This window comes from Palaemon carinicauda, chromosome 11 (assembly GCF_036898095.1).
Source record: "Palaemon carinicauda isolate YSFRI2023 chromosome 11, ASM3689809v2, whole genome shotgun sequence".
NCBI lineage: Eukaryota > Metazoa > Arthropoda > Malacostraca > Decapoda > Palaemonidae > Palaemon > Palaemon carinicauda.
The window spans coordinates 127,322,101-127,348,505 of record NC_090735.1 but is presented as its reverse complement, the minus strand read 5'-3'; the positions used below and the strand labels follow the sequence as shown (position 1 = coordinate 127,348,505).

General features: G+C 39.6%; 1 protein-coding gene across 4 annotated transcripts in view; it reads right to left on the bottom strand.

The window, feature by feature from the left end:
* Positions 1–26,405, bottom strand: part of LOC137650199 (gametogenetin-binding protein 2-like) — a 58,405-nt gene that overhangs the window by 14,298 nt on the left and 17,702 nt on the right. Inside the window, exons 2-9 of one of the 4 annotated variants that reach the window (XM_068383381.1) lie at positions 25,949–26,145; positions 25,347–25,490; positions 23,003–23,240; positions 14,723–14,907; positions 13,993–14,164; positions 7,125–7,277; positions 5,804–5,905; positions 1,416–1,703 (exon numbers count right to left, since the gene is read on the bottom strand). In XM_068383381.1, the coding sequence (XP_068239482.1) occupies positions 1,416–1,703; positions 5,804–5,905; positions 7,125–7,277; positions 13,993–14,164; positions 14,723–14,907; positions 23,003–23,240; positions 25,347–25,490; positions 25,949–26,145 (1,479 nt within the window). The remainder of the gene's footprint in view (positions 1–1,415; positions 1,704–5,803; positions 5,906–7,124; positions 7,278–13,992; positions 14,165–14,722; positions 14,908–23,002; positions 23,241–25,346; positions 25,491–25,948; positions 26,146–26,405) is intronic. The other 3 variants (XM_068383383.1, XM_068383382.1, XM_068383384.1) reach the window with 3 other exon arrangements.

Below are 26,405 nucleotides of genomic sequence, written 5' to 3'. Positions count from 1 at the left end.
CTAATAAGATCCAAGATGCCATTTGCAAATTTAAAATTTTGTAAAATTTTGGCTTAGGATAAGCTTCATCATTACTCGCATGCTTATGATTTTCAGCAGCAAAAGTCAACAAATAGTCCAGTTTCATATTGCAAATGTCTTTCTTAATGTAGTAAAGTATATAACATTGTTTTATTACAATACTTCATTATGAACTTTCGATAAAATATCTGAAATTTATATCAGTTGGATTTGTGTCCGTATCTGAATGTTGAGGACTTTCTGACATACAATGTAATCGGTTTAATTTTGTGCGGGAGGTAGTGTCTTTGCAAAGGCTCCTTAGTTTTTGTTTCAAGTTGATACAAAAATTTCCAAATTACAGTATCAGCAATATACAGTGTGTGTACCAGGGCATCTGGTTCAATTGAATAACTTATACAGTAACATGTTTTCAATTCCATTCTATCATATACAGTACTACATTTTTTTAAGTTTTTTCCTTCAACAGCATTCTACTGTTTACTGTCATCAATTGCACATTGTATATCAAGATACATAATGAAATTTTATCAAAATTAATGCTGCAACATTTGAGAGATTAAATACTGTACATAAATTTACTAAAACCTTTGCATTTCATATAAAAATATTTAAAGAAACATAAAATTTCTTTATAAGACTGTAAACAGGGATGAGGGTCTTGTGGATTATTCATATAAACTATCCATGGGTCAAATGACTATTTGAAGAAGAGGTAGAATTACTTTAACATGTCCTTTGTTTAGATGAGTGCTATTGTCATTGATGTGATTGGTTTAAATTTATTGTTGTCTTTGATTGTCCATTTTCAAAAAAAAAAAAAACCGCCTTTCATTAAAGATGCTAAATAATCACTAATGATGTTAGTTATCTTTGATCTGGTCATAGCAAGGTGAAGACTGTTTGGAAAAAATTAAATTTGAGAAGCAGCAGTATAAAAATAATAAAAAGAAATTGGGTCCCTTAGTTGAGTACTAAGGGAAACTTGAAACTTTTTGTATTAGTAAATTTTATAAAATAAATTCTCTCTTTCTCTTTGATTCATAAGGCCCAGCACTGGGGCCTCTGGGGGCATCGAGTGGCGGCCATGTGGACCTTAGGAAAACCCTGCAGTATCACACTAAAGTAAGTCTTAAGAAGTCGGACAACAAGATGGAAGGAAGGAAGCAAGAACGGAGTCCTAGTTGAAGGCTTAAAAAGTATGTTCGATAGGGGCCAGAAAGGGCATTGCAAAGACCGCTAAGTAATGCATACAATGTACAGCTTGAGGTGCACTACTGCCCCCCCACACATACTGTATCATCATTACTGTATACCATTATTAACAATTTCATTAAAAGATAAAAAGGAGGAAATATAGTGTTTGTCTCATGATAATATTGTAGGCATCATACCTGTGAACACCTCGACACTAAAGAATCTGTAGATGCAGTACATTCTAACGGGTGTGGAGAATTACGACTACAACGATGGTGGTGATGTTCATTCTCTCTATATGGACCAGGACAACAGCTTTCCTTTTCTTCACTGCTTCCTCTCTCACTTCCTATATCACTTGCTTCCATACTACCACAATGACTGCTACACCGGGTTATTTCTTCTGGCTGTTCTAAAGGGTTGTGTGAATTTCCTAATGGTGGACCCAAATGAGAGCTCCCTCTACAGAACATGTCATTCCTAACCTGAGAGTATAAAAAATACACATTACAATTGCAGCTAATCAACTTTGATTATTATAACATATACTTTCCAAACAAACACATCAATCATATCGAGCCTTCACTCGCACATTGAATACCAGAGATGTGGATTCTGTCTTGTAGACAGAAGAGTAAAATCACCAAAAGCAACTGATGAAGTGTAGGATTTTGACCCATTGTGAGTTCCACCTAGAACTAGAAGAGGGGAGTTAAGCATCTGTGATGAGGGGTCATTATGAAAAATTGTTTTATAGTTGAATTTTTTCTTATCAAATATATTAATTATATAAGCCCATATTAGCATAGAGGACAGGAATAGCTATGTAAGGGGGTATGCTCAAAAGGTCACTGAAGTAGGAACACAACCAGAGAGAAACTTGAATAATTTGACAAATCGCATTATGAGCAAAGATCAATCAGCTAACCATTCAGGTGAGGCAATAATATTATTACTAGCTAAGATACAAACCTCTAGTAGACTGAATGTAGACTAAAGTACCTCCCTTCATGGTGACTTTTCTCAATGTTCTTTTATAAGAATAAGCAAGTTGAGAGGGCCCAGGTTTGATGCAACCATTATACCTGACTAGGACCTGGGGGCTAAGTCCCCTTTTGTTCTTTTTTTTTTATGTCAGCTAACCTCCCCCGCCCAAATTGGGGGAAGTGCTGTGGTAGATACAGACAGAATAAGTCATTTTTTAATACTTGAAGGATGACCCGCCTCAGCAAGACAGACAGTGTCAAAGATTACTTTTGCTTATGCATTAAAAAAGTCTAAAGCATCTAAACTCTTGGATGCCTGATTCTGATAAGGTCATGAAGAATGGTTCTCAAAGGACTATAATAATGAAAGGGGAATACAGTGATATGATCTCAAGTATTGACTTGAGTTTTGACAAAATCGCAATTAAACACGCTGAACACTAACCCACTTTTGGTGCGAGAGACATGGCCAGCAGGAAAGCAAATATAACAGAAAGAGGGCATATATATGACTTCAAGTCTTGAGGAGCCTCCTAAGATATATGGATGCAATAATTCACTTTTCTGCCCAGTTCCATCATTTGAGTAAAAAGGCTATTCAACTTCTGATTAGACACCAAGAACTTTTGAAGGCTGATAGATCAAGAAGCCCGCAATCACAGAAATAAGAGGCATTGACTGGGATGACAGGTACCTTCAACACACCACAGAAAGAATATGACATGCTTGGTAGACACACTGATGGCAGAGGTTTGGCAAGAATAACTGATAGCTACTGTGGCAACTATTGACATGTGTGACGGTACAAGATGCCTACAGATCTAAATGGAACTTGTTTACATGGGCTACTTCAGGAGAATCCTTCAGGCTGGGAGGATTTTGGGCTAGAGCCTCATAACAGATTTGAAGGGATCCAAGGAAGCCCACCATTACTGAAGAAGCTCCGAGTGCTATTACTGGCATGGTCACAAGGGAGGGGGAATCGACTCTATCCTAGCATTACCAGAAGCTCGGACCTTTGCATTGACCTGCCCGTTTAATAATTGATAAAGGAAAGGTGTAAGGATTAACACTTGTCTGTACTTAAAAAGGAGAGACCAGCTTCAAGGCCATCAAGTCAGGCTGAGCCAACCTATGCAAAAGAGCTTATGATTTAAGCACATTGTGAAGACATCCATTATGGGGAGAACCCGTCTCCTTAAAACCTTGCTCACTTGTTTATTAACCAAAGGCAGAATATGTTCCTCTAGCTGAGGCTGTCTACAATGAAGTGGTCACATTCATACTAATACTGCCAGAAAAAGGTTCAGTTCTTGTGCTACCTTTGTCCTAAGTAATTTTGAGTAGTTTTGTTCCTCTAGCTGAGGCTGTTTGCAATGTTGTCACCCAAATATCTCTAGTGCCAGACAACACAAAGGCTCAGATCTTGTATCTTCCCTATTCCTGAGTTAGTCCAGTGTGGCAAAGTTACCTGCTAGGTTATAGCTTTGATGACCTTGTCTTCTACTGACTCAAAGTTTGGTATATGTGCAACTACCTGTGACAACCAAATTCCAGATACCAACTCTCAAATCATCAAAATAGAATGGAGGCACACCCCATACAAATATGGCCAGTGAAAGCAAGGTGAAACACTCATATACTTTGAGAGCTGTGGTCAGTTAACATTCCAAATTCTAATAGGGGTGGCCAAAAGTGGTTTGATTTCATTATTTTATTCTTATTTGATATACTGTATTGCAATTCTATGACAACTTAATAAATTGATAAAATCACAAATCTATTTTCAAATAATTGATAAATTTATGTTAAAAACTAGATAATCACAAAGAAAATTGATTGTAAGAGTACCATTTTGAAGCCGAGATCATTGAAGTGGTACACCATCGCTTCTCAGACAAAGCAAAGACGTTTCCTAGAGTCCTAGTGGATGAGAATCTGAAGATCGCATCCTTTTGTAAGACCATAGAAAAAATTACAAACGATTAAAGCAAAAAAGAGGGAAACTTGAACATTCAAAGGAGCCTGACCTGTAAATTTGCTCAATGGAAAGAGGTTGATGACCAGTCTCAAACCAGCTGTCAACTCCTCCACCAGGAAAAGACAATAAGAAGGAGCAGTTATCTATAATTTACTGCAAATTTTCTAACGTTGCCCTTATCTGTGCTGATAGGGCTAGACAGGTTTGAGTACTCCTGGAAGGTTAGCCACAAACAAGGTTAATTTTTAGAAATTAAGAGGAAGGAGAGTCCTTGAAGAGCACATAGATGGAACACTTCCTCTAAAGAGACTAACCAAGGCTGTGCACCTTGTTACTGGCAACCTCAGCATTCCAATTGCTATGCTTACCCTTAATCTTCAGCCAAAAACTGAGGCTTGAAAGATAAAAAGGGTGAAAAGACTACTGTTACCTTCTCGATGAGAAAATAAAGTTGCAGTAAGGTCTGCGTTTAGCAAAGAACTTAAGTCTTCCAAAACCGATGTATGTATAACCACACGCGCACACACACACACACACACAAAATGGGGCCCAAAAGAAATCTTTAGAGAATGCAAAGGAAAAGGATCTCAAACTATTTGTATGATGCTTCTGTACTGCTGCCTTAACCTTTCCCCAATGAAGTATAAGGTAGTAGGTTGGCCACCAGCCACCCATCGAGATAACGTAAGTTATCGAGTTACTTGACTGGCTAGATAGTATTACATTGAAGCCCTCTCTCTCATTATGACTAATTCTTTTGTTTACCAACACATACACCGAATTGTCTAGCCTATTTTTTTACACACTCGAAATTCCACATACACCTAACAGCACTGAGATAACCGAACAATTCTTCCTCACTCATGGGGTTAAGTACTGCACTGTAATTGTTCAGTGGCTACTTTCTACTTGGTAAGTAGAAAAAACTTTTTAGCTATGGTTAACAGCTTTTCTAGGAGAAAGACACTTCAAAATCAAACCTTTTTTTCTCTGGTCTTGGGTAGTGCCAAAAAAGCAGGCAGTGCCTTGTTGACAAGGTTTCAATGACTGCAATAATCTGAGATCAGGAATACACCTGTGAAGGTTTATATTCTAAGAAAAAATTCTACTTCCAACATGAAATACGGAGGCTGTTTTCTCAAGTTCAATGACAAATAATCAATTTAGATTAAAAGTTGAGTTACTACCGATAGTATTGAAAAGAAATAACTATTGAAAATAAATTTCAATAAAATGCATAATGAGAGCCACAATTGGTTTTAATACATAAAACTTTAAGAAATTAAAGTAAACCTTTCATAACATAACGTCTTTTTCAATTTTGTGATTAGGTATAGGAATTAAATTTAGACTGTTACTAGATCTAAAGAACACCATAAGATTCTAACAAGTGTACATTGTAATACACTGCCAAAACTAAAAGGCCAGGAAGACTGCATAAATTTCTCAAGATAAATCTCAAGACAAAACTGACTGACTTGAGGAATACCTTGACCAAAAGACAAATGAAATATATGCTGGAATATTATTCAACATGAATCATTAATTCTACATCTCAAACTACGGTCATCATTATTGAACACAATAAGCTCCTCTTTTCAACAACCTTCTCTCTTACCTGCTTATTGGTTGTATTGATTAAACTTGATCGTTGATTTGAGCAAGAAGACTGTGATGACATATTAAACTCACACTCACGACACCCTTCTTCATCATCACACTGTAAACAAAGAATAATTTACCTTAAATTATTCTTTAATTTGTTTTTATTTCTCAAAAAATGATTTTGAAACAGCTTAAGTGTCAAATTTCACATTTTTTTTTTCTTTTTTTTAGTAATGTTTGGTGATTATCAGGTGATGAATACTTTTGCCAAGTAGTAAGTCAAATGACAAATACCGAAATGAAAATTACAGCAGTAATAGGGTAGTAGGTTGGTTGTCAAGACACAAAAGTCTGATATTGGATCATTCTCAAGGTAGTTTTTTTTTTCTTTTCTTTTTACAGATACCTAAGGATCTGGGACAATCCTTATACACCCGACAACACAAAACATATCTTACGCATTTACTCACATGGGTAGCTACTGGAACTGATCAGTGGCTATATGCCCACGTGATAAAAGTAGAAGACACACATGAGTACGTAGACCGATTCTACAAGAACACACAGCCAACTTAATCTTTTACTTTATTTTTCAAAATTGTCAATAATGTTTTCTCTTCATATAGGATCAATAATGTTTTCTCTTCATATAGGAATGTTCATCTTGTAGGGCAATTTTTTTTTCTTGTATAGTTTATTCTTTACTTCTATTTCTTTTTCCCTATTGCCGTACCTTCCATGGGGTCTAGAGGCTTGCTCCATTTTGCTTTTCCTACTATGATTGTAGTCTGGCTTGTAATACTTATTATAGAGTTCTCATAAAAAACTCAAGTGTAAACTAATAATAATCAAGTTTATTTATTTACACTTTCCTTGGTAAATATGTCACCCCAAAAATCCTGACTACAAATACTCTGCAATTTTAATTACTGTAGGAATCTCAACCCATACCTTATCGTTAAGAGAATATTTACTTAAAAGAGTGTAATAATTTTGTATCCATGAATTTGGTGAAGTCATCCATGTACAACTTCAATTAAATGATTTATACCACATTTTCCCCAATACCTACTAAATATGAACATTCAAAGAAAAAGCCATATATCTAGTAGTCATGACATGGATTTGAATTATACTTGCCAGTTATCATGATCAACAGCCTCTAGATCTTGGTCTACCTAACCAAAATCAATCATCACAACACAGTTTTTAATATATGACTGTAACAATGAATAAAAATAGGCAGTCAATCACTACAAACATTTCACGAGGAGTTTTACATGTTCTATAAAAAAAATGCTTATACTTACTAAAACATAGACAAAAGTACTCACGAGACAATTATTTTCTTTTCCTTCGTCATTTTTCTTATTCTTCTTTTTCTTCTTCTTTTTCTCCTTTTTGGCCTTTTCTTTCAATTCTTGCCGCTGGAGTTCTTCGCATAACAACTCAAACTTTGAATATCCCTGCTTTTCTTCAACAGCCACCTGAAATAAATGTACAAAGGTAAGATTTTTCTCTCAACTCAAAATAAAAAATATTTAGTTATTTTAATTTTTCCTAATTATACAAACCTGAGTCCTTTACTATAGGAGAACAGATAACGGGGAATCTGGAACACAGGTGTAAACAACCAACTCCTGCCAGCTCACTGACATCTCAATTAGATGGTAGCCTGTGACTTTCTCGGGAGCCTGCGAAGGTGGTTTAAGCAAAGGAATTGGATTTGTATGGTTAGAAAAAATAAGAATTACTATAACTTGTGATTAGTTCCTAAACGAATACAAACAATCGTCCTTTGCTTGAAAAGACTTATTTAGATAGGAGGAAGTTCTCTTTTCAACTGATTGGAAACCTGACTCAGGAATACAAACTTGAGCATCTTGGATGCTAAGAAGAATAAAAATTCCTTACAACTCGGGCATCCCAAGAGAAATAAAAAAACAGCGTATTCTACAGTCGTGGCTTTTACGAGTTTTTCTCGAGCTAGAATCCTCTGTATAGTAGACCTGGCAAGTAATGGGTCTGCTGACCACTTTATGATTATTGGTTTACAAGGGTGGTTTTAGAAAAGGTAGGGGATGTATGGATCAGATTTTTAGTTAGGCAAATATGCAAGAAATATTTAGCAAAAATTAGGTTTATGTTGCATTTATGGATCTGGAGAAAGCTTATGATAGAGTTGATAGGGAAGCAACATGGAATGTGATGAGGTTACATCGAATTGATGGAAGGGTGTTGCAAGGAGTGAAGAGTTTTTACATGGGCAGTTAAACATGTGTTAGGATAGGAAATGAAGCGAGTTGAGTGGTTTCCAGTGAAAGTGGGACTGAGACAGGAATGTGAAACGGTGCCATAGTTGTTCAATTTTTTGCTGACTGAGTTGTGAGAGAGGTGAATGCTCAAGTGTTTGGTCGAGGATTGAAACTGATAGATGAGAGCGATCATGAGTGGGAGGGTTAATCAGTTGTTGTTTGCAGATGATACAGTATTGATTGTAGACTCAAGAGTGACAGAGTTTGGGAGGGTGTGTGAGAGAAGGAAGTTGAGAATTAATGTGGGTAACAGTAGACACACAAAAAGGGGAGGTGGAGCTAGGTTGAATGTCATGTTAAATGGAGGGTTACTTGAGGAAGTAGATCAGTGTAAGTACTTTGGGTCTGTTATTGCTGCAAATGGTGGAGTGGAAGCAGATGTACATCAGAGTGAATGAAGGATGTAAAGTGTTGGGGGCAGTGAACCGAGTGGTAAAGAATAGTGTGTTAGGAATGAATGAGAAGAGTTCTGTATGAGAAAATGATTGTACCAACTGTGATGTATGGATCGGAGTTTGGCAAATGAAAGAAGAAACAAAGAATGAAAGAAGAAACAGAGACAGAAATTGAATGCATTCGAGATGAAGTGTCTGAAGTCTATAGCTGGTGTATCTTGATACGATAGATTTAGGAAATTACTAGTGAGGGTGAGAACAGGTATAAGAAATGAATTAGCAACTAGAGTGGATATGAATGTGTTATGTGGTTTGGCCATGTATAGGGAATAGAAAATGGCTGTCTGCTGAAGGTGATGAATGGAAGAGTTGATTGGAGAAATACAAGAGGAAGGCCAAGGTTTGAGTAGATGGATGGAGTGGAGAGAGCTCTAGGTGATAGGCGGATAAATGTGAGAGGGGCAAAAGAGAGCGCTAGAAATAGGAATGAATGGAGAGCGATTGTGACGCAGTTCCGATAAGCCCTGCTGCTTTCTTTGGTCGTCTTGGTGACCGTTGAGGACATCACACTCCCCTGGAGGAACTCTTCTGTGCTTAGGTACATGCTAAGTGGGCTTACCCAACTATCAGATCGAGTCCAGCTGGCGAGGTTATTTGAAGATGTACCACAAAATATGGAAAGATTGAAAGTAATAGAGAAGGCCAATCATTCTCTACTTTCACCCCAATCATACTTCTAACCTCAACTTTTACTGGTCCTGTGATAGGGGCTGAGTTAGCTATACCACCAACTGAACAGCTATAACACTTCCTAAGGAGAACAGATCTAGGGATCTGTAGGTCTCATCCCAAAGGTAGGGAGCAGTGAGTAAAAACAATGTCTCATGCAACAGGATAGTCTTGAGTATCCTTCCTCCATTTCACTGTCACCTCCACCTCTACTGGTAGGAACAAAAGAGGACTCCTTCAAAGATGAGTTACGTAAACCAAGTCCCTCTCGGCAGCCGATCCGTTTGTGAAATCTCAAAATCATGGCATCACAATGCTTTTCCAACCACCCAACTGGCCCATTTTTGGGCAACTGGAACATTAGGAACCAATCGCCTTGACTCCCATTAGGACATTGTTCATCAGGGACTACTACTTGCTAGGGTCAGTTAGGTCCTCTGTGTCAGCTAGATAGCTGATTGTACACAACTACTTGTCGATTCAAGAGGCAGCTTGCATGGTAGCCATGGCCATGCGTAACTTCCATACCAGATGCCTCTGCAAATGAGAAGAAACTGGAACCGTTAAAAAACATTTATATGAACAACCCAGTCTCCAGGTTGCAACTGTGGGGTTTAGTGGAAGAGGGGAAAGGAGAAACTCCTACGGCCAATAGTATTTTCTCCCCCTCGTAAATTCTGCAGGAATTAAACGAGAGGATCTCCAACTTTCAAGGAAGCCTCCTTTCCAGAGACCTGAGACATTCCCTTATTTACGGCATCCTTGGCTAAAGTCAACCACGGGGCAGTCAAGTCTCAGCGTCTCGCTGCTTGGGATGTAACAGAGAAGGTTGATGGGTGTCTTCCAGTCCTTTAAGGGGAAGGATAAGGCTTCTCTTAGGCCACAGACCTTTCTGATACAACCCAGCCCCTTAAGAAATGTCTTCTGTATCTGGAAGAAAATAATGCCTTCCTAGTGGATACGAGACCTACAATGTGTACCTGATAGGCATGCGTAGGAAGGATGCGTCAGGAGGAGAGTGAGGATCAGGGAGATGCACATCTGGTATAGTGCTTCTCTATAAGGAGCAACATCCAGGAGGAAACCCATTAGGCAAACATGCTTGTGGTGAAGATGATACTGTTGTAGCACACCTGAGAGATGTCTCGCAGACGCCTTCATAAGGCAAGAGCGTCTGAACGCTTGCCAATGCATGCGTCTGGTGGAGTTACTTGCAGAGACAAAGAATCCGAGATAGCACATTTGGAAAGCAGGGATTTGAGATGCATCCAAAGGATATGTACTTAAGTGACACTTGTGCCTTAGCAAGTGTCATGAGTAGATACAATATTATTGAAGGAATATAATATTAAAATAGACATATGTATGTATTCCTTAAGTGTGAGCAGCGAGACGAGATTTGACTACCGTAATATTTTGTCAAACCTGTCATCATCTCACGATCATCAGCATTCTGGAAACAAACCGAGCCTCCATGAAGAGTGCCTGCAACGATAAAAGAAAAGTCTTTTTTGAGAAACCGAGCCTCGCGAGATATCCCAGTTTATGAAAAATGTCATCACAGGTAGACACATGCCATGCTTTAGTTATAGCTTAAAACGAGGTCCAGATTTCCACAAAAAATTGTTCTGGAAGCTACTATAGCATGATCTAAGTGGGTGTTTTTGAGGAAACCAATCAGGATACAGAATTGTCAAAAACTCATGTGGAAATGATGACTGTCCAACGTTATTCGCTCCACCCATGCACGGGTATATAAACTTCAAGAGCTTGTCCAGAGGAGATAGGACAAGAGAGGAACTATGTCCGAACTAGATAGGAACCATGTTCTGATGAGATAAGGACAAGAGAACACCAGTAGTCTTGAGATCCAGTTTCCAACCTTCCCTTCAAACGACAAATGTATATCTCCAAAATCAGGTTATGGCCGAGAAGAAAAGACAAATTAAAGAAGCCAGCCCTCTCTCCTTGTGACGAGAAGTAGCCAACACTGCCTACAGCCTGGTCTTAATTCTACACTACCATCAAATTCTTGGAGAAGACTTCCGATGTCCCATCTTGATGCCACCCCTCTGCGACGTCTTTGATCCGAAGTCATCGTGCCAGTTTCACCTAAAATTCAGCCACCCTTCTGCGACCTTCTCAAGCCTTAAGCCACTGTACCATCTTCTCACAAGCTGCAGAAGACTTTTCTACATTCCATATAATTATTGAACAACCTTATTGACAGTTACCCTTTTCTATTACTATTTTAATTGATTTGATTTGTCAAAGTTACTGAAGAAGAAACATTGATTTTCTATATAATTTTGTGAATAAACGTGTTTTTTTTTTTTGCGAGTTTCTTTTTATATTCATTTCCCACACTTCATTGGTTGTTGTTGGAATAATTTAGTTTGGATATTAAAAGAACCTGCAAAGATTTTAAGATCGTAATAACAGGCATAGCCCAAAGGCAAGGTAAATCTGGGTTACAATGCCGGAGGGAGCACATCTTGGGATGCGCCGAGAAAAAGAGGCGCATCTGAAGACTCTTAGTGATATACTATTAGAGTAAGCAAACCTAAGGCAGAGTGTCTGGGAGCCGCCTGCCTAAGCAACTTGCACCTGACAAGAACGGATCTGAAATGTAACTATCTGGAAATGCATGTATCCAGAGATTCATGTCTAGGAAGGCTCATCAGAAAAAAGGTCTCTAGTAGGAGGGAGGCTCAAAGATTAAAATCCTCTGCAGGTGAAAACCCTGGATGAGGCCTTGGACGAGGAAAATCTGGAAGGTGTGTGTCTGGAAGAGGGTGCTAGCAAATGGTCTCCTGAAGGTCTGGAGAAAAGTACACCACCAACGAGGTACATCAGCTATCTACCTCCAACAAGGTTGCATGGCCAAGGTTAAACAACATTGTGAGCATGCTATGAAGAGTAACATTACGACGGACAAGAAACTATGTTATGAGCATGCTCTGAAGAGTAACACTCCGAAGGACAGCTGCTTCAACAGTGACAAGGGTCATGCACTTGCTAACTGAAGCTCCCAGCTGAAAATGCAGGAACTAAAGGGCACTTTTCTCAAAAAAAAAAAAAAAAAAAAAAAGCCTGGGAGGACCTCGCCTCCGAAAAATCTGAAGCTCGACTGAAGACTGGAGGGAGCTCTGAAGGCACTGGAGGTGGCTGCAAGAGGGACTAGAAGTTCCAAGGCAGACTAGAGAGCCAGGAATAGAAGGCTGTTTCCCTCGATAAGGGCGATTTCCTCAGGATAGGCGCCTGGGAGAAAACTCTCCCTTCGAAGGAAGACTGGGGACTAAGTAGCTTCAACATGGACACAGGAGGCTTCTGTAAGTAGATTTAGAAGATCCATAACACTCTGGAGAAGCAGTAACTAAAGGGCACCTTGGAAACGGCACCTGATAGAAGACGCTCTCTCCAGAGCTTACTTAAGGGCATTGCACAAATGAAAGACTGATTGGGAGAAACTCCCCTCTGAACCCTTCAGAGGAAGACTTAAGGCAGCGCAGCTTTTCCTAAGCCCTCAGGAGAAAGGTTTAGAAGTTCCATGATGATCCGGAGAAGCAGGAACCAAAGGGCGCTTCTCTCAAGAAGGTGCTTAGAAAACTCTCCTTCACAAGACTACAAAATTAGACTGAAGAAAATGCAGCTACTCCAAAGACACCAGCTGTAGGAAGGCCTAGAGGTTCTAAGATGAACTGAAGAGACACACCAAAGGCGTCGAGATCCCTTTTGAAGAGGGGGACCCAGCAAGGTTAATGAACTTTAAAGCAAGCTCTGAGGAGCTAATGCTCTAGAGACTTCTAGAAAGGCAAGGCCCTGGGTGAGCATGCTCCAATACTCTGGAGACCTCTAGAAGGGCAAGGCCCTGGGGTCGAAGCTAAAGAAGACACCCGTAGTCACCAGTAGCTCACAAAGGGAAGAGCCTCTGGAGGGGAAACAAGCCTCCCCTGGACAGGCAAGGGAAGAACAGGGAAACCCCTGAAGAGGTACCGTCTTCAGGGAAGGGCTGCTTTTGCTACTAGAGAGGGGGGGAGGGGGCTCTCCTTCACGGGAACATTCCCCTCAAATTTCTAAAGGCTCCTCCTCAAACTGAAAAAGAAAAGTCCCCTTGGGAAGAAGACACTACCATTTGCAGAAACAGGAAGGCCTCCCTACCTCGAAGATTGCCAAGGCGAGTGAAGTGAGAGGTCATGGTTAAACCACCTCAAGGATGAGTTCAAGGGCACTCAAGACTGCTTCCCAAGGACAAATCACATAAGCAACAAAGTCCAGTCCCTCAAACGCCTGGCACGGATGAAATTAGAAGGCCATGAACTCTCACACTTCTAAGCCCTTGGATGCGGTTAAAGCCTCTGCCGGCATCCAGGAAAAGAGGTACTTCTTACATTTGAAAAGGCACTGAACAATCACCCAAAGGCCTTTAAGCAATTCACAAACACACAGAAAAAGAAAGAAAAAATCAATTATGCCAAAAATTCAGGCCAGCAAGAATGTCTGTTCTCACCCACTCCGACATCTAAGCGAGTTGTCAGCGAGTCGGCAAGGGGGCAGTTACCTCCCCACTTCAGATAGGTAATTACCTGTCAGTTGTTTAACCTCGTTATAATTTCAACTGCCACGTTCCAGCTTTGAGGTTATCTATTCTCCTATAGAAAAGGACGATGGTTTGTATTCATATACGAAAAAGTACATTTTGAATAGATACCTTTTAATACTTTGACTTAAATGACAAGCCCTCTTTCTAAAACTTCACTAACCTCAAAGCTTTTCTTAAGCGCATCTAAGGCAACATGAAAAAGAATATCCCATGTCTGCTCCTCCTCACGCATTCGTGTATGTATACGCTGCAACCGTTCGTATAAAAACAGTCCCAAACACGTCAAGACTTCCTCTTGAGCAATTTCTAAGGTCTTGGCATGTCTTTCACGTCTGAAAGGAAAAATCATTAAAGTGGCAAGATTTTAAGTACTAAAAAAACCCTCAAAAATTACATCACATAACTGTAATTTAAAATTCCTATGAGCACTCACTCATTCACACTAACAATATATAAGGAAGGTTGTATACTACAGTACAAAAGTAAGTAATCCTAAGAATTAATATGTATGAAGATGGTAAGTAATCTTTATGCCATTGGCATCCTCAGAAGTTTCAGACAATCTAAATTTTATAAAAGTATTTTGAGAAGTAATATTGATTTATAGAATTTCTTTTAGTTGCTTTTTAAATCTGTCCAAGTGAGAAGGTTGAATTAGATCTTAACAAGGAATTAAGGCGAGTGCTACAGTCATACCTCATGAAAATTTCCAATTTGAAATGGCTTCTTCATCTTCTTCGGCTTAACTTTTTCTTTTCAAAAACGAACTTTCTTACATTTCAACTTTGTATACCTACATTTTATCCCTCACTTTCTCTCACCTAAATGGTTCACTATTTGCATAAATGAGGTCAACAAATTATCAAAGCTTTAAAATGTAGTGTTCTTACCTCCCTTGCAACTCTGGTTCAGCTCTAGTGATAATATGGGAGACATAATCAGAATCTGCAGGTACATGAATGTGTCTCTTGGCTTCACACCGTCTAATTCCTGAATAAAGTGATGCCACATATCCTTTCTCTTTCGCAGGATCTATTGTTGTGTGCCCGACTAGGATATCAAATGCTCTATGGACCTGGGAGGAAAAAACAAATTAAGTTTTATAGTAAAATTATTACAGTAACCAAAGCAAAACTACTAGTGTATTTATTGCAGCATATGAAATAAATCTAATGTATATATATATACATACATATACCAAGGCACTTCCCCCAATTTTGGGGGGTAGCCGACATCAACAAATGAAACAAAACAAAAAGGGGACCTCTACTCTCTACGTTCCTCCCAGCCTGACAAGGGACTTAACCGAGTTCAGCTAGTACTGCTAGGGTGCCACAGCCCACCCTCCCCCGTTATTCACGTTTTTTATATATACATATACATATATATATATATATATATATATATATATATATATATATATATATATATATATATATATATATATATATATATATATTTACTACCTTAATGTATAAAACCATTCCATATCAGTACACACAACTTATAAGAAAATTTGTTTCTTATATGGACTACACCAGTAGAAAATTCTCTTCCTTAAGAAATTTTGTGTACTTCCTGCCTAAATTCCAATTCCACTCAGATTTATCTAGTGCATGATATAAATTATGGGGCATGAACTTTAACCCTAACTCAAAGTACGATTGTAAGTAGGTCGAGGATAGTAGCTTCTTAAACTTTCAAATTGTTGCACTGATAATGTTTCTTTAACTATATAGACTACTTTAAAATTCTAGGTGTGATTTTTCATTGAATATTTACTTTTGAGAAACACATTTGATCTGTTTTTCTTCAATATTGCACCAAAAATGGACTTACTGAGAAAGTCTTGAGATTTTCAGTGCTCCTTCTATCCTGAGGAAATTATTAAATTTTTCATTCTACCTAGTCTCAAGTTTTATTCTGTCTGGTTTTCAGCTACAGACTCTCAATTTGATTTGTTGGATAAAAACCTGCAGTTTATTAAATTTCTAATTCCTGATCTTGATATTAATCTCTGCCACTATAATTTAGTTCTTTATTTATGTTAAAAAGATTTTTCATAAATCTGACCATTCTTTGCATTCACATCTTCCCCGACTGTACCATCCAGTGCTTAGTACTAGGTATGGAAGTAAATGCTAAAAGATTTTTCCACGTTCATCTTCATGTGCATAAAATCATCTTCAAATAGTTTTTAAGAGAAAAAAGTCAAGAAACAAAAAAAGGAGTTTTTCAAGTACAGCTCCTCAAGAAAAATGATATTTTAATTATAAAATAAATTTTTGAATATACTTACCCAGTGAATATATAATAGCTGCAACTCTGCGGCTCGACAGAAAACACTCAAAAAACTCGCGAGCGATCGCTATGAAGGTTGCGGGTGTGCCCACCAGCGCCAACTGTCGGCCAGATACCACTCTTGTATGTAAACAAAACCTTCAATTCTTCTCGTCCCGCTGTGTCTCTATTGGGGAGGAAGGGAGGGTCATTTAATTTATATATTCACCGGGTAAGTATATTCAAAAATTTATTTTATAATTAAAATATCATTTTTAAATATTTAACTTAGCCGGTGAATATATAATAGCTGATTCACACCCAAGGAGGTGGGTAGAGACCAGAGTTAATTATGTTTACAGCGTATAAGCTAAGAGTTTTTTCATTTTGACAGTTATCAATATAACAAAACCAAAATATATAGGTACCTGGTAAGGAAGTTGACTTAGACGATTACTCTGCCTTGTAAGTCTGTCTTCCTCACGGAGCCCAGCGATCCTCTTAGGATGCTGAAAGACTCCCAGGAGCTGAAGTATCAAGGGTTGCAACCCATACAACAGGACCTCATCAAACCCCTAATCTGGGCGCTCTCAAGAAATGACTTTGACCACCCGCCAAATCAACCAGGATGCGAAAGGCTTCTTAGCCTTCCGAACAACCCATAAAACAATATTAAAAACATTTCAAGAGACAGATTAAAAGGATATTGGAATTAGGGAAGTGTAGTGGTAGAACCCTCACCCACTACTGCACTCGCTGCAACGAATGGACCCAGTGTGTAGCAGTCCTCGTAAATAGTCTGGACATCTTTTAAGTAAAATGACGCGAACACTGACTTGCTTCTCCAAAAAGTCGCGTCCATAATACTTTGCAGAGATTTATTTTGCTTGAAGGCCACGGAGGTTGCTATATCTCTAACTTCGTGCGTCTTAACCTTAAGCAAACATCGGTCTTTCTCATTCAAGTGAGAATGAGCTTCTCGTATTAAAAAAATCTGATAAAATATGACAAAGCATTCTTTGACATAGGCAATGAAGGTTTCTTAACTGAGCACCATAATGCCTCAGATTTCCCTCGTAATGACTTAGTACGAGCTAAATCGAACTTAAGAGCTCTAACAGGACATAATACTCTTTCCAGTTCGTTGCCTACGATCTCTGATAAGCAAGGAATATCAAAAGATTTAGGCCAAGGACGAGAAGGCAGTTCATTTTTGGCCAGGAAACCAAGTTGAAGTGAACAAGTGGCTTTTTTCTGTAGAAAAGCCGATGTTCTTACTGAAGGCATGAAGTTCATTGACCCTTTTAGCCGAAGCCAAGCACACTAGGAAAAGTGTCTTGAGGGTGAGATCCTTCAGGGAGGCTGAATGTAATGGCTCAAACCTGTCTGACATGAGGAACCTTAGGACCACGTCTAAGTTCCATCCAGGAGTTGCCAAACGACGTTCCTTAGAGGTCTCGAAAGACTTAAGGAGATCTTGGAGATCTTTATTGTTGGAAAGATCTAAGCCACTATGTCGAAAGACCGAAGCCAACATGCTCCTGTAGCCCTTAATCGTGGGAGCTGAAAGGGAGTGAACCTTTCTCAGATGTAAAAGAAAATCTGCGATTTGGGCTACAGAGGTACTGGACGAGGACACAGATGCTGACTTGCACCAGTCTCGAAAGACTTCCCACTTCGACTGGTATACTCTAATGGTAGAAGCTCTCCTAGCTCTTGCAATCGCACTGGCTGCCTCCTTCGAAAAGCCTCTAGCTCTTGAGAGTCTTTCGATAGTCTGAAGGAAGTCAGACGAAGAGCGGGGAGGCTTTGATGGACATTCTTTACGTGGGGCTGACGTAACAGATCTACCGTTAGAGGAAGACTTCTTGGAAAGTCTACCAGCCATTGAAGTACCTCGGTGCACCACTCTCTCGCGGGCCAGAGGGTAGCAACCAACGTCAACCTTGTCCCTTCGTGAGAGGCGAACTTCTGCAGTACCTTGTTGACTATCTTGAATGGTGGGAATGCATATAAGTCCAGAAAAGACCAATCCAGTAGAAACGCGTCTATGTAGATTGCTTCTGTATCTAGGACTGGAGAGCAATAGATTGGTAACCTTTTGGTCAACGAGGAGGCAAAGAGGTCTATGGTGGGTTGACCCCAAGTAGCCCAAAGACTCTTGCCCACGTCATTGTGGAGGGTCCATTCCGTGGGTATCACCTGACCCCTCCGACTGAGACAGTCTGCCAAGACGTTCAAGTCCCCCTGGATGAATCTCGTCAACAGGGAGATGCCTCGAATTCTTGACCATAAGAGAAGGTCCCTTGCGATCTCGAGCAGCGTGAAGGAGTGTGTGCCTCCTTGCTTGGAGATGTACGCCAAAGTTGTGGTGTTGTCTGAGTTGCCTCTACCACTAAGTTTCGAAGAAGCCTTCTAATATCATCAAGGCCAAGTGGACTGCTAATAGCTCCTTGCCGTTGATGTGCATGCTCTTCTGACTTGAGGTCCACAGACCCGAGCATTCCCGACCGTCCAGGGTCGCACCCCAACCCAAATCCGACGCGTCTGAGGACAACACGTGGTTTGGGTTCTTGACTGCTAGGGATAGTCCCTCTCTCAGACTGATATTGCTGTCCCACCATTTCAGGCATGCCTTTACTGGTTCGGAGACTGGGAATGATACCGTCTCTAATGTCTTGTCCTAGTTCCAGTGAAAGGCTAGATGGAACCGGAGAGGCAGAAGGTGTAGTCTCCCTAGTGAGACAAACTGCTCCAGGGATGAGAGAGTCCCTACGAGACTGTTCCAACTCCTGACTGAATAAACGTTTCGTTTCAGCATTAGTTGGACTTCGAGCAGGGCTTGACTGCGAATCTCCATCCCCAAATATAGAATAATCTGGGATGGGATCAGTTGGGACTTTTAGGTTGACCAAAAGTCCCAACTCCCTGGCCAGACTCAACGTCCAATGTAGATCCTGCAGACAGTGAAGACTGGACGATGCTCTGAGAAGCCAGTCGTCCAAGTACAGGGAGGCTCGGATCCCCGATAGATGGAGGGATTTTGCCACATTCCTCATGAGCCTCGTAAACACGAGAGGCGCAGGACTGAGGCCAAAGCACAGGGCTCGAAACTGGTACCCCACATTCCTGTAAACAAACCTCAGAAACGGTTGGGAATCCGGGTGTATAGGAATGTCGAAGTATGCCTCCTGAAGGTCGAGAGAGACCATCCAGTCGCCTTCCATAAATGCTGTCAAGACAGCCTGGTAGACTTCATCATGAAGTTTGTCTTGACAATGAACACATTGAGCGCACTTGCCTCTTACGTACTCCTGCAGTGAACATGGCTGCCAAATCATGGAGCCATCCCTGAGGGACTTGTTCCTGCAGAGAACGTGGCTGTTAGATCATTGGAGCCATCCCTGAAAGCCTTGTTTATGCTTGACATAATTGTACAGCAAAACTTCAAAGGCTCGAAAATAGCTGTGAAGTCGACCTGTAAAATCTTGGAGCGTCTCATGGCCAGGCACCAGGGAGAGTCTATGAGGTTTGAGAAGTCTATCTGGGCAGAGGCAGGAACTCCCAAGCCGAGAACTTCTCTCGTGTCATATCAGACTCTCGCTCTATAAGCCAGTTTAAAAGAAGGGAAAGCAAAGGCTGTCTCCCCCAAACTCCTCCTGGTGATAAACCAGTCGCCTAGCAAACGTAAAGCTCTCTTAGAAGAGCGAGAGAGCACTAGCTTATAAAACAACGGCTTCGAAGTAGCTAGGCCTAGTGTAAGCTCTGACGTTTAGGCGAACGAGGAGCAGCAGTTACAAAAAGATCCGGACAAAGATCCTTAAAAATCAGCATGATTTATTTAAAGTCCATAGAGGGCTAAGCAGCTTTAGGCTCCTCTCCGCCTGACAGAGTCCTCAAGGGAATATCAGTAGGAGGGGGAACAGCAACTTCCTCATCTGAAGGAACCTTGTCCGATAATAGCCGAGTCTCAAGCAAGGGAGAGACCTACCGTGGTGGCAATGCTTTACAAGCAGAGTCCACACGCACTGGTGCATTAGTAGCGGACCAGGACGCAACGTCATGTAACTGCTTGACAGTCTGTGAACTGTCAACAACAACAGGTGCGTGAGACCAGGACGCAACGTCATGTAACTGCTTGACAGTCTGTGAACTGTCAACAACAACAGGTGCGTGAGGACGCACAGCGTCCACTCGAGACTGCTTTGACCGCCTAGACTGAGCAGTCAAAACAACTCTAGAATGCGGAGGTTGACGCTCAGCGTCAAAACAAGTCAACTCCGATTGTTAGCGAACGTCCTGAACGTCAACAGGAGCATCAGCAAGTGGCCCAACGTCCAAATGTGGCTGAAAATCCACACGAGACCGCATCGAGTGTGGTTCTAAACAACCTGACTGACGTGACTTGGCTACGCCAACGTCAACAGGACGCACAAAGGAACGTTAGGGTGGCTGAAGGCCAGGATCTCGATGAGATAAACGGCTAGGCTCAACGGACTTATCGGCAGAATAGTCTTCCATAAGGGAGGCAAGCTTATTCTGCATGTCTTGCCGTACAAACCATTTAGGATCAACGGGAATGGTCGCGGTAAGAGACGAGGGTAACGTCTGTGACCGCAAAACCTTGCCTACAAAAAGACTCTCGGAGTCTGTGTTACGCTTTTGTTAGGCGGCGAGCAGTCTTCCGATGACTGCATAGGGTCAGAGCTGTCCTAATGGTTAAAACCAGGACGCTGGACCTGTCCTGAAAGGACTGACTTTCGCTTAAAGGGCCTCGAAACCTTGTTCCACGGTTTCTTATGCGAAAAGCCTTCGGATGACGAGGAGAAAATCGTCTCTCTCGCCTTATGGTAGGGGTGATCTTGGTAAGATCCACCCGATACCATAGAGGGAACGTCTGTTCGCTGATCAAGGCCTCTCGAACCCATAAGTCGTACGACATTACTTCTCCCCTGGGCTTGGGAGCTTGCAAGAGGTCCCGGACTAGGCGAACGACAGGCACGAACAGACGAACCCTCGGTCGTAACACTGATAACACTTTGCGCAATATCACTTTATCACTACGATTTTCTGTTTTGCACTTATTTCACTGAAATCGAATTTTTTAACAATTCACATTAGGTATGAATAAAACTGATTTCTACCTGAAGCACGCAATTCTACCCTCATCAAAAGGTTGTAATTGCGAAATCAGTCGTATAATGTAAGCACATTAATACCAGCAAAAAACAGTAAACATATTTTAAGATAAAAAAAAAAATCAGTGGCTGGGGAAGAGACTAAACACTAGTTCATTCAAAACTACGTTTTCAATCTCTCACCGTACATTGCCTTGGGACGAGAATAAAAAAAACTAAAAAAGTTTTATCCTTTCTCCCCGTACAGAGACTAGGGACGAGAGTAACTCGAGAACAACGATACCCGCTTGGGACGAGATAAAGATCGGAACGTTTTCTCTCCTCTCTCTCCCTCCGTCTCTATCTCTCTCTCTCTCTCTCTCTTGATTTCGCACCTAAGAGAAGAGCCCACTTACGTTTCGTCAAAAAAACAGGTTATTTGACCAAAGGAAAAAACTGAAAGGTTTTTCAATTAAAAAGTTCCTTTAAAATAGAATTTAAAACATTTAAGCTTTGAAAGAAGAATGAACAAAACGTCAGAATCGATTTACTCTTTCTGCAAAGTGAAACCGTGATACTCTCTCTTTCTATCGTAACGATAGAGCGCAAACTGCGTAGCATAAATAAACTAAACGTTAGTTCATCTTTGAAACAGTACGAAGACTATTCAAAGAAAATCTTTCATAAAATATCTATTAAAAAAAATTCATTTAATAAGTTTTAAATCATTAGCTCTTTAAAAGCTATATACGATTGAAAGGGCTCAACGTTGCTTAACTTCGGTTTCCAAGTAAGGACCGCCTACTCTCAGGAAAGGTCGCATATAAACAAATCATTAAAATTTATTTTGATGTTTATTATAAATGGAAAGCTAATAAAGAGGCCTAATAAAGGCGGTTGAGATATAAAATATATAGAGGAAAATCTATAATTAATTTATAACGTGATAAGATAATTGCTAAAAGCCTAAACACACTTCCGTACTGAGGGAAGGGTCGGCCATTTAAAAGTCAAGGAAAGTCCAAAAAACAATCCAAAGTCATCAAAAATTAAATCTATCCAAAAACGAGTTCAAGATTTAAGTTGAAGATAAAACACCTGTACTGCGAAAGCTCAAACCAAAATGAAGTACTTCACCAAATATGTTAAGAAAACTCCAGGTTCTACAGCGAGTATGAATACGTCTTGTCGTCAACGTCGACAGAGAAGAATTGAAGGTTTTGTTTACATACAAGAGTGGTATCTGGCCGACAGTTGGAGCTGGTGGGCACACCCGCAACCTTCATAGCGATCGCTCGCGAGTTTTTTGATTGTGTTTTCTGTCGAGCCGCAGAGTTGCAGCTATTATATATTCACCGGCTAAGTTAAATATTTAAAACATTATTTTAAAGGGTTCATTTGTGCTCCACAAATTTAAGTTCTTATAAACCCCTCTTACCTTGTGCACTACTACAGACTTTCCATCTAGTCTAAATCCACAACTATCCCCTGCCTATATGACACTTGGGCCTGTTTCTCAAAAGAGAATCCTATCACATCTACTACTTCGCCTTGAATCTACTTTCTCTGAGGCACTAACGCTTTCATAACATTGTACAGGTTTGACCAGAGTCAAATTCTAACAGTTGACAGTATTGTATTGTAACTTTTAACTTTTTCCTCTTGGTTACATGGTTTAAGAAGAAATCTAAAAAAGATCTCCTTACAAAAACTTGTCTCTAAACCTTAGCTTTAGTGATCTGACTGGGTAAATGACTATACTAAGGAGCTTACCTTGTTCTTACACTCTTGACAAAATCGATGTTTACGAAGGTAATTATCAAGGGTACTAAGTAAGTGGTCTGAACTGATGAGAGTGACTGTTTCTCTGCAGGAGGAATCCATCACCTCCCAAACATCTCTCCAAGAGCGACCACCAGGGCGACATCTAATACCTTCCATAGAATGAAGCACACATCTCCCAGATTTCTTAAGCTTTGGAATATTATCTAGCACCACACTTAAAGCTAGCCTGGAAAAATAATAGGAAAAGTTATTAACATTCTTATAACTTAACATAGATTAATGAGACTATAGTCCATTTCTTTTATCTATGCAGATTTGCACCGACTCGCAGAGGTGCCCTTTTAGCTCGGAAAATTTTCCTGATAGCTGATTGGTTAGAATTATCTCGTCCAACCAATCAGCGATCAGGAAACTTATCTGAGCTAAAAGGGCACCGCTGCGAGTCGGTGCAAATCTGCATCGCTAAAAGAAATGGACTATAGTGAGTCACATTGGAGGATTTATTCTGGAATAATACTCGATGACTGTTTAAAGATAAGTATAAGACGTTAGAAAACTACGTCGAAAGTGACTACTATAATGGGAACAGATAAATAGACAGAAGTGGAAAGTGCTGCAGCATGGCTATAATGGGAACAGATAAACAGACAGAAGTGGAAAGTGCTGCAGCATGGCTATAATGGGAACAGATAAACAGACAGAAGTGGAAAGTGCTGCAGCATGGCTATAATGGGAACAGATAAACAGACAGAAGTGGAAAGTGCTGCAGCATGGCTATAATGGGAACAGATAAACAGACAGAAGTGGAAAGTGCTGCAGCATGGCTATAATGGGAACAGATAAACAGACAGAAGTGGAAAGTGCTGCAGCATGGCTATAATGGGAACAGATAAACAGACAGAAGTGGAAAGTGCTGCAGCATAGACTAAAAGGACATGGCAAAGAACAATCATACCATCTGCAGTGGGCCAATCAAAGAATACTTAACCCTTTTACCCCCAAAGGACTTACTGGTAAGTTTCACAAAAGCCATCCCTTTACCCCAATGGACGTACCGGTACGTCCTTGCAAAAAAGTGCTATAAAATGTTTTTTTTTTTCATATTTTTGATAATTTTTTGAAAAAATTCAGGCATTTTCCAAGATAATGAGACCAACCTGACCTCTCTATGACAAAAATTAAGGCTCTTAGAGCAATTTCAAAAAAATATACTGCAAAATGTGCTGGGAAAAAAATAAACCCCCTGGGGGTTAAGGGTTGGAAATTTCCAAATAGCCTGGGGGTTAAAGGGTTAAAGTACTAACCCCCAACATAAACTTCCCAAAGTACATCTCATTCCATCATATACAACTAATATACAAACACAAAATAAACCACTTAAAACCATTATACCTCAACGTTTAAAACTTAACTTTTTTCACTAAAGGTATATGAAATAGTGAATAATTCAACATTTATTTTACGCCCGACAACTCCAGCTTTAAAAATTTCAATTTTCACTCTGAAAAATATAGTGCAATGACTTGTGTGTTAACCCTTTTTCCCCCAGGCTCTTTGGAAATTTCCAACCCTTAACCCCCAAGCGGTTATTTTTTCCCCAGCACATTTTGCAGTATATATTTTTTAAATTGCTCTAACAGCCTTAATTTGTGTCATAGAGAGGTCAGGTTGGTCTCATTCTCTTGGAAAATGCCTGAATTTTCTCAAAAAAATAATCAAAAATATGAAAAAAATAATTTTATAGCATTTTTTTGCAAGGACGTACCGGTACGTTCATGGGGGTAAAGGGATGAGTTTTGTGAAATGTACCAGTACGTCCTTTGGGGGTAAAAGGGTTAAAAGAATAAATAACTCTCAAAAGCAACTCAAATAATTAAACTGCAAAAGCAGTTTGATCATTTATGTGATTAAACATGTAGGAACTTCAATGACAGAACCAGCCTGGAGGAAACAAACTAACTCTATAAAAGAGCTTGCTAACTTTGCAGGAACAAAATACCGTTAAAATCAAGCACAGAGATTTAACTTATTTATTTACTCAAGCCTATGATAATGATAAATTTATTGCTAATGCTTCTACTATATCCCTCAAAGAGCAGTTTGGTATAAAGACATAGCCTAACATGCAAGACTCAAAAATGTCATAAAATTTAGCTAAACTAAAATGAATTATTTATAAGTATGAATTCATCTTAAAATACATTTAAAACTCAACACAAAGTATTTATAAAACCTAAAACTATTTTCCTTACAATATGTGAAATACTACTTACAGTAGTTTCAACCTAAGAAATGTATACAGCACACGATAAACAAAAAAATTATAACTTACCCATGATCACTAAATAGTGCTCCTAATGACCTTGCTTGTAAAGCATATTTACGAAGTACTGTGAGAACACCATTGTTCGTTACAGCTAAAGGCTCTAAAGCTGGATGACCAGAGTCTTTCAGTTGATTAAAAAGCCTTTCAACACTGAAATGGGAAAGTAATCATTTGAGATAAATTTATCCAATCAAATAGAAAGTTTCTAAATTCAAAATATTCCCCTGATAACGCATTTGTCTAAACCCTTTACAGAAGAAAAAAACACTATACAATCATTAAGTTTACAAATAACTTCAGAGTAGAAAATTAAGAAGTCTTAGTAGTTTTACAATCACCCAAAATGCAAACTCCCCCTTACTCAAAACAAGAGTAAATGCACTGACAATAATATAAACTACATGATCATTTAATAAACTGTTTACATATACTGTATATACCATAATTAAAACTTATTTCAATACATAACTTATTTCACAGAGTTGTGAATAACATTTCTCTGAATTAAACCACATAAATGTATCAGTTTTCATCTTTAGATAAACATTAAGAGGATCGGCAGCGAAAGGAACACTGTCAATGATGAGCATTATTGTACTTCGGCTTACCTTCTACGACAACCAACACAACCAACAGTCTGAGCCAGTCGTATAAACAGCGTCTTGGAAGGCACCATCAAAGCAGCTTCCACATCTTCCTTACTTAACTTATTATATTGTCTTGAAAAAGATTCATCACAACGACGTTTCGTGGTCCCTCCTGTTATACCGCATCCATCGCAACCCTCTCCAAGTTGCATTGTCATCTGCAAAATATTGAACATATCAGGATATGAGCTTTTCCATTAATCTTTTTAGAACTCTAAGAAAACATTTAGCTACAGAAATAAAAATCTCAAAATTCATGCAAAGATATTTCTATTAGATTCCAATGTGACAGGTCATGGGGCTGAGATTGATTCTTATCATCTTCAATTGAAATAAAGTAGCAATATATTTGTACCCATCCTGAAAAACTTCACATGAAATAAAAATCCAGAGGAACAAATGTTTATTTTAGTCAGTA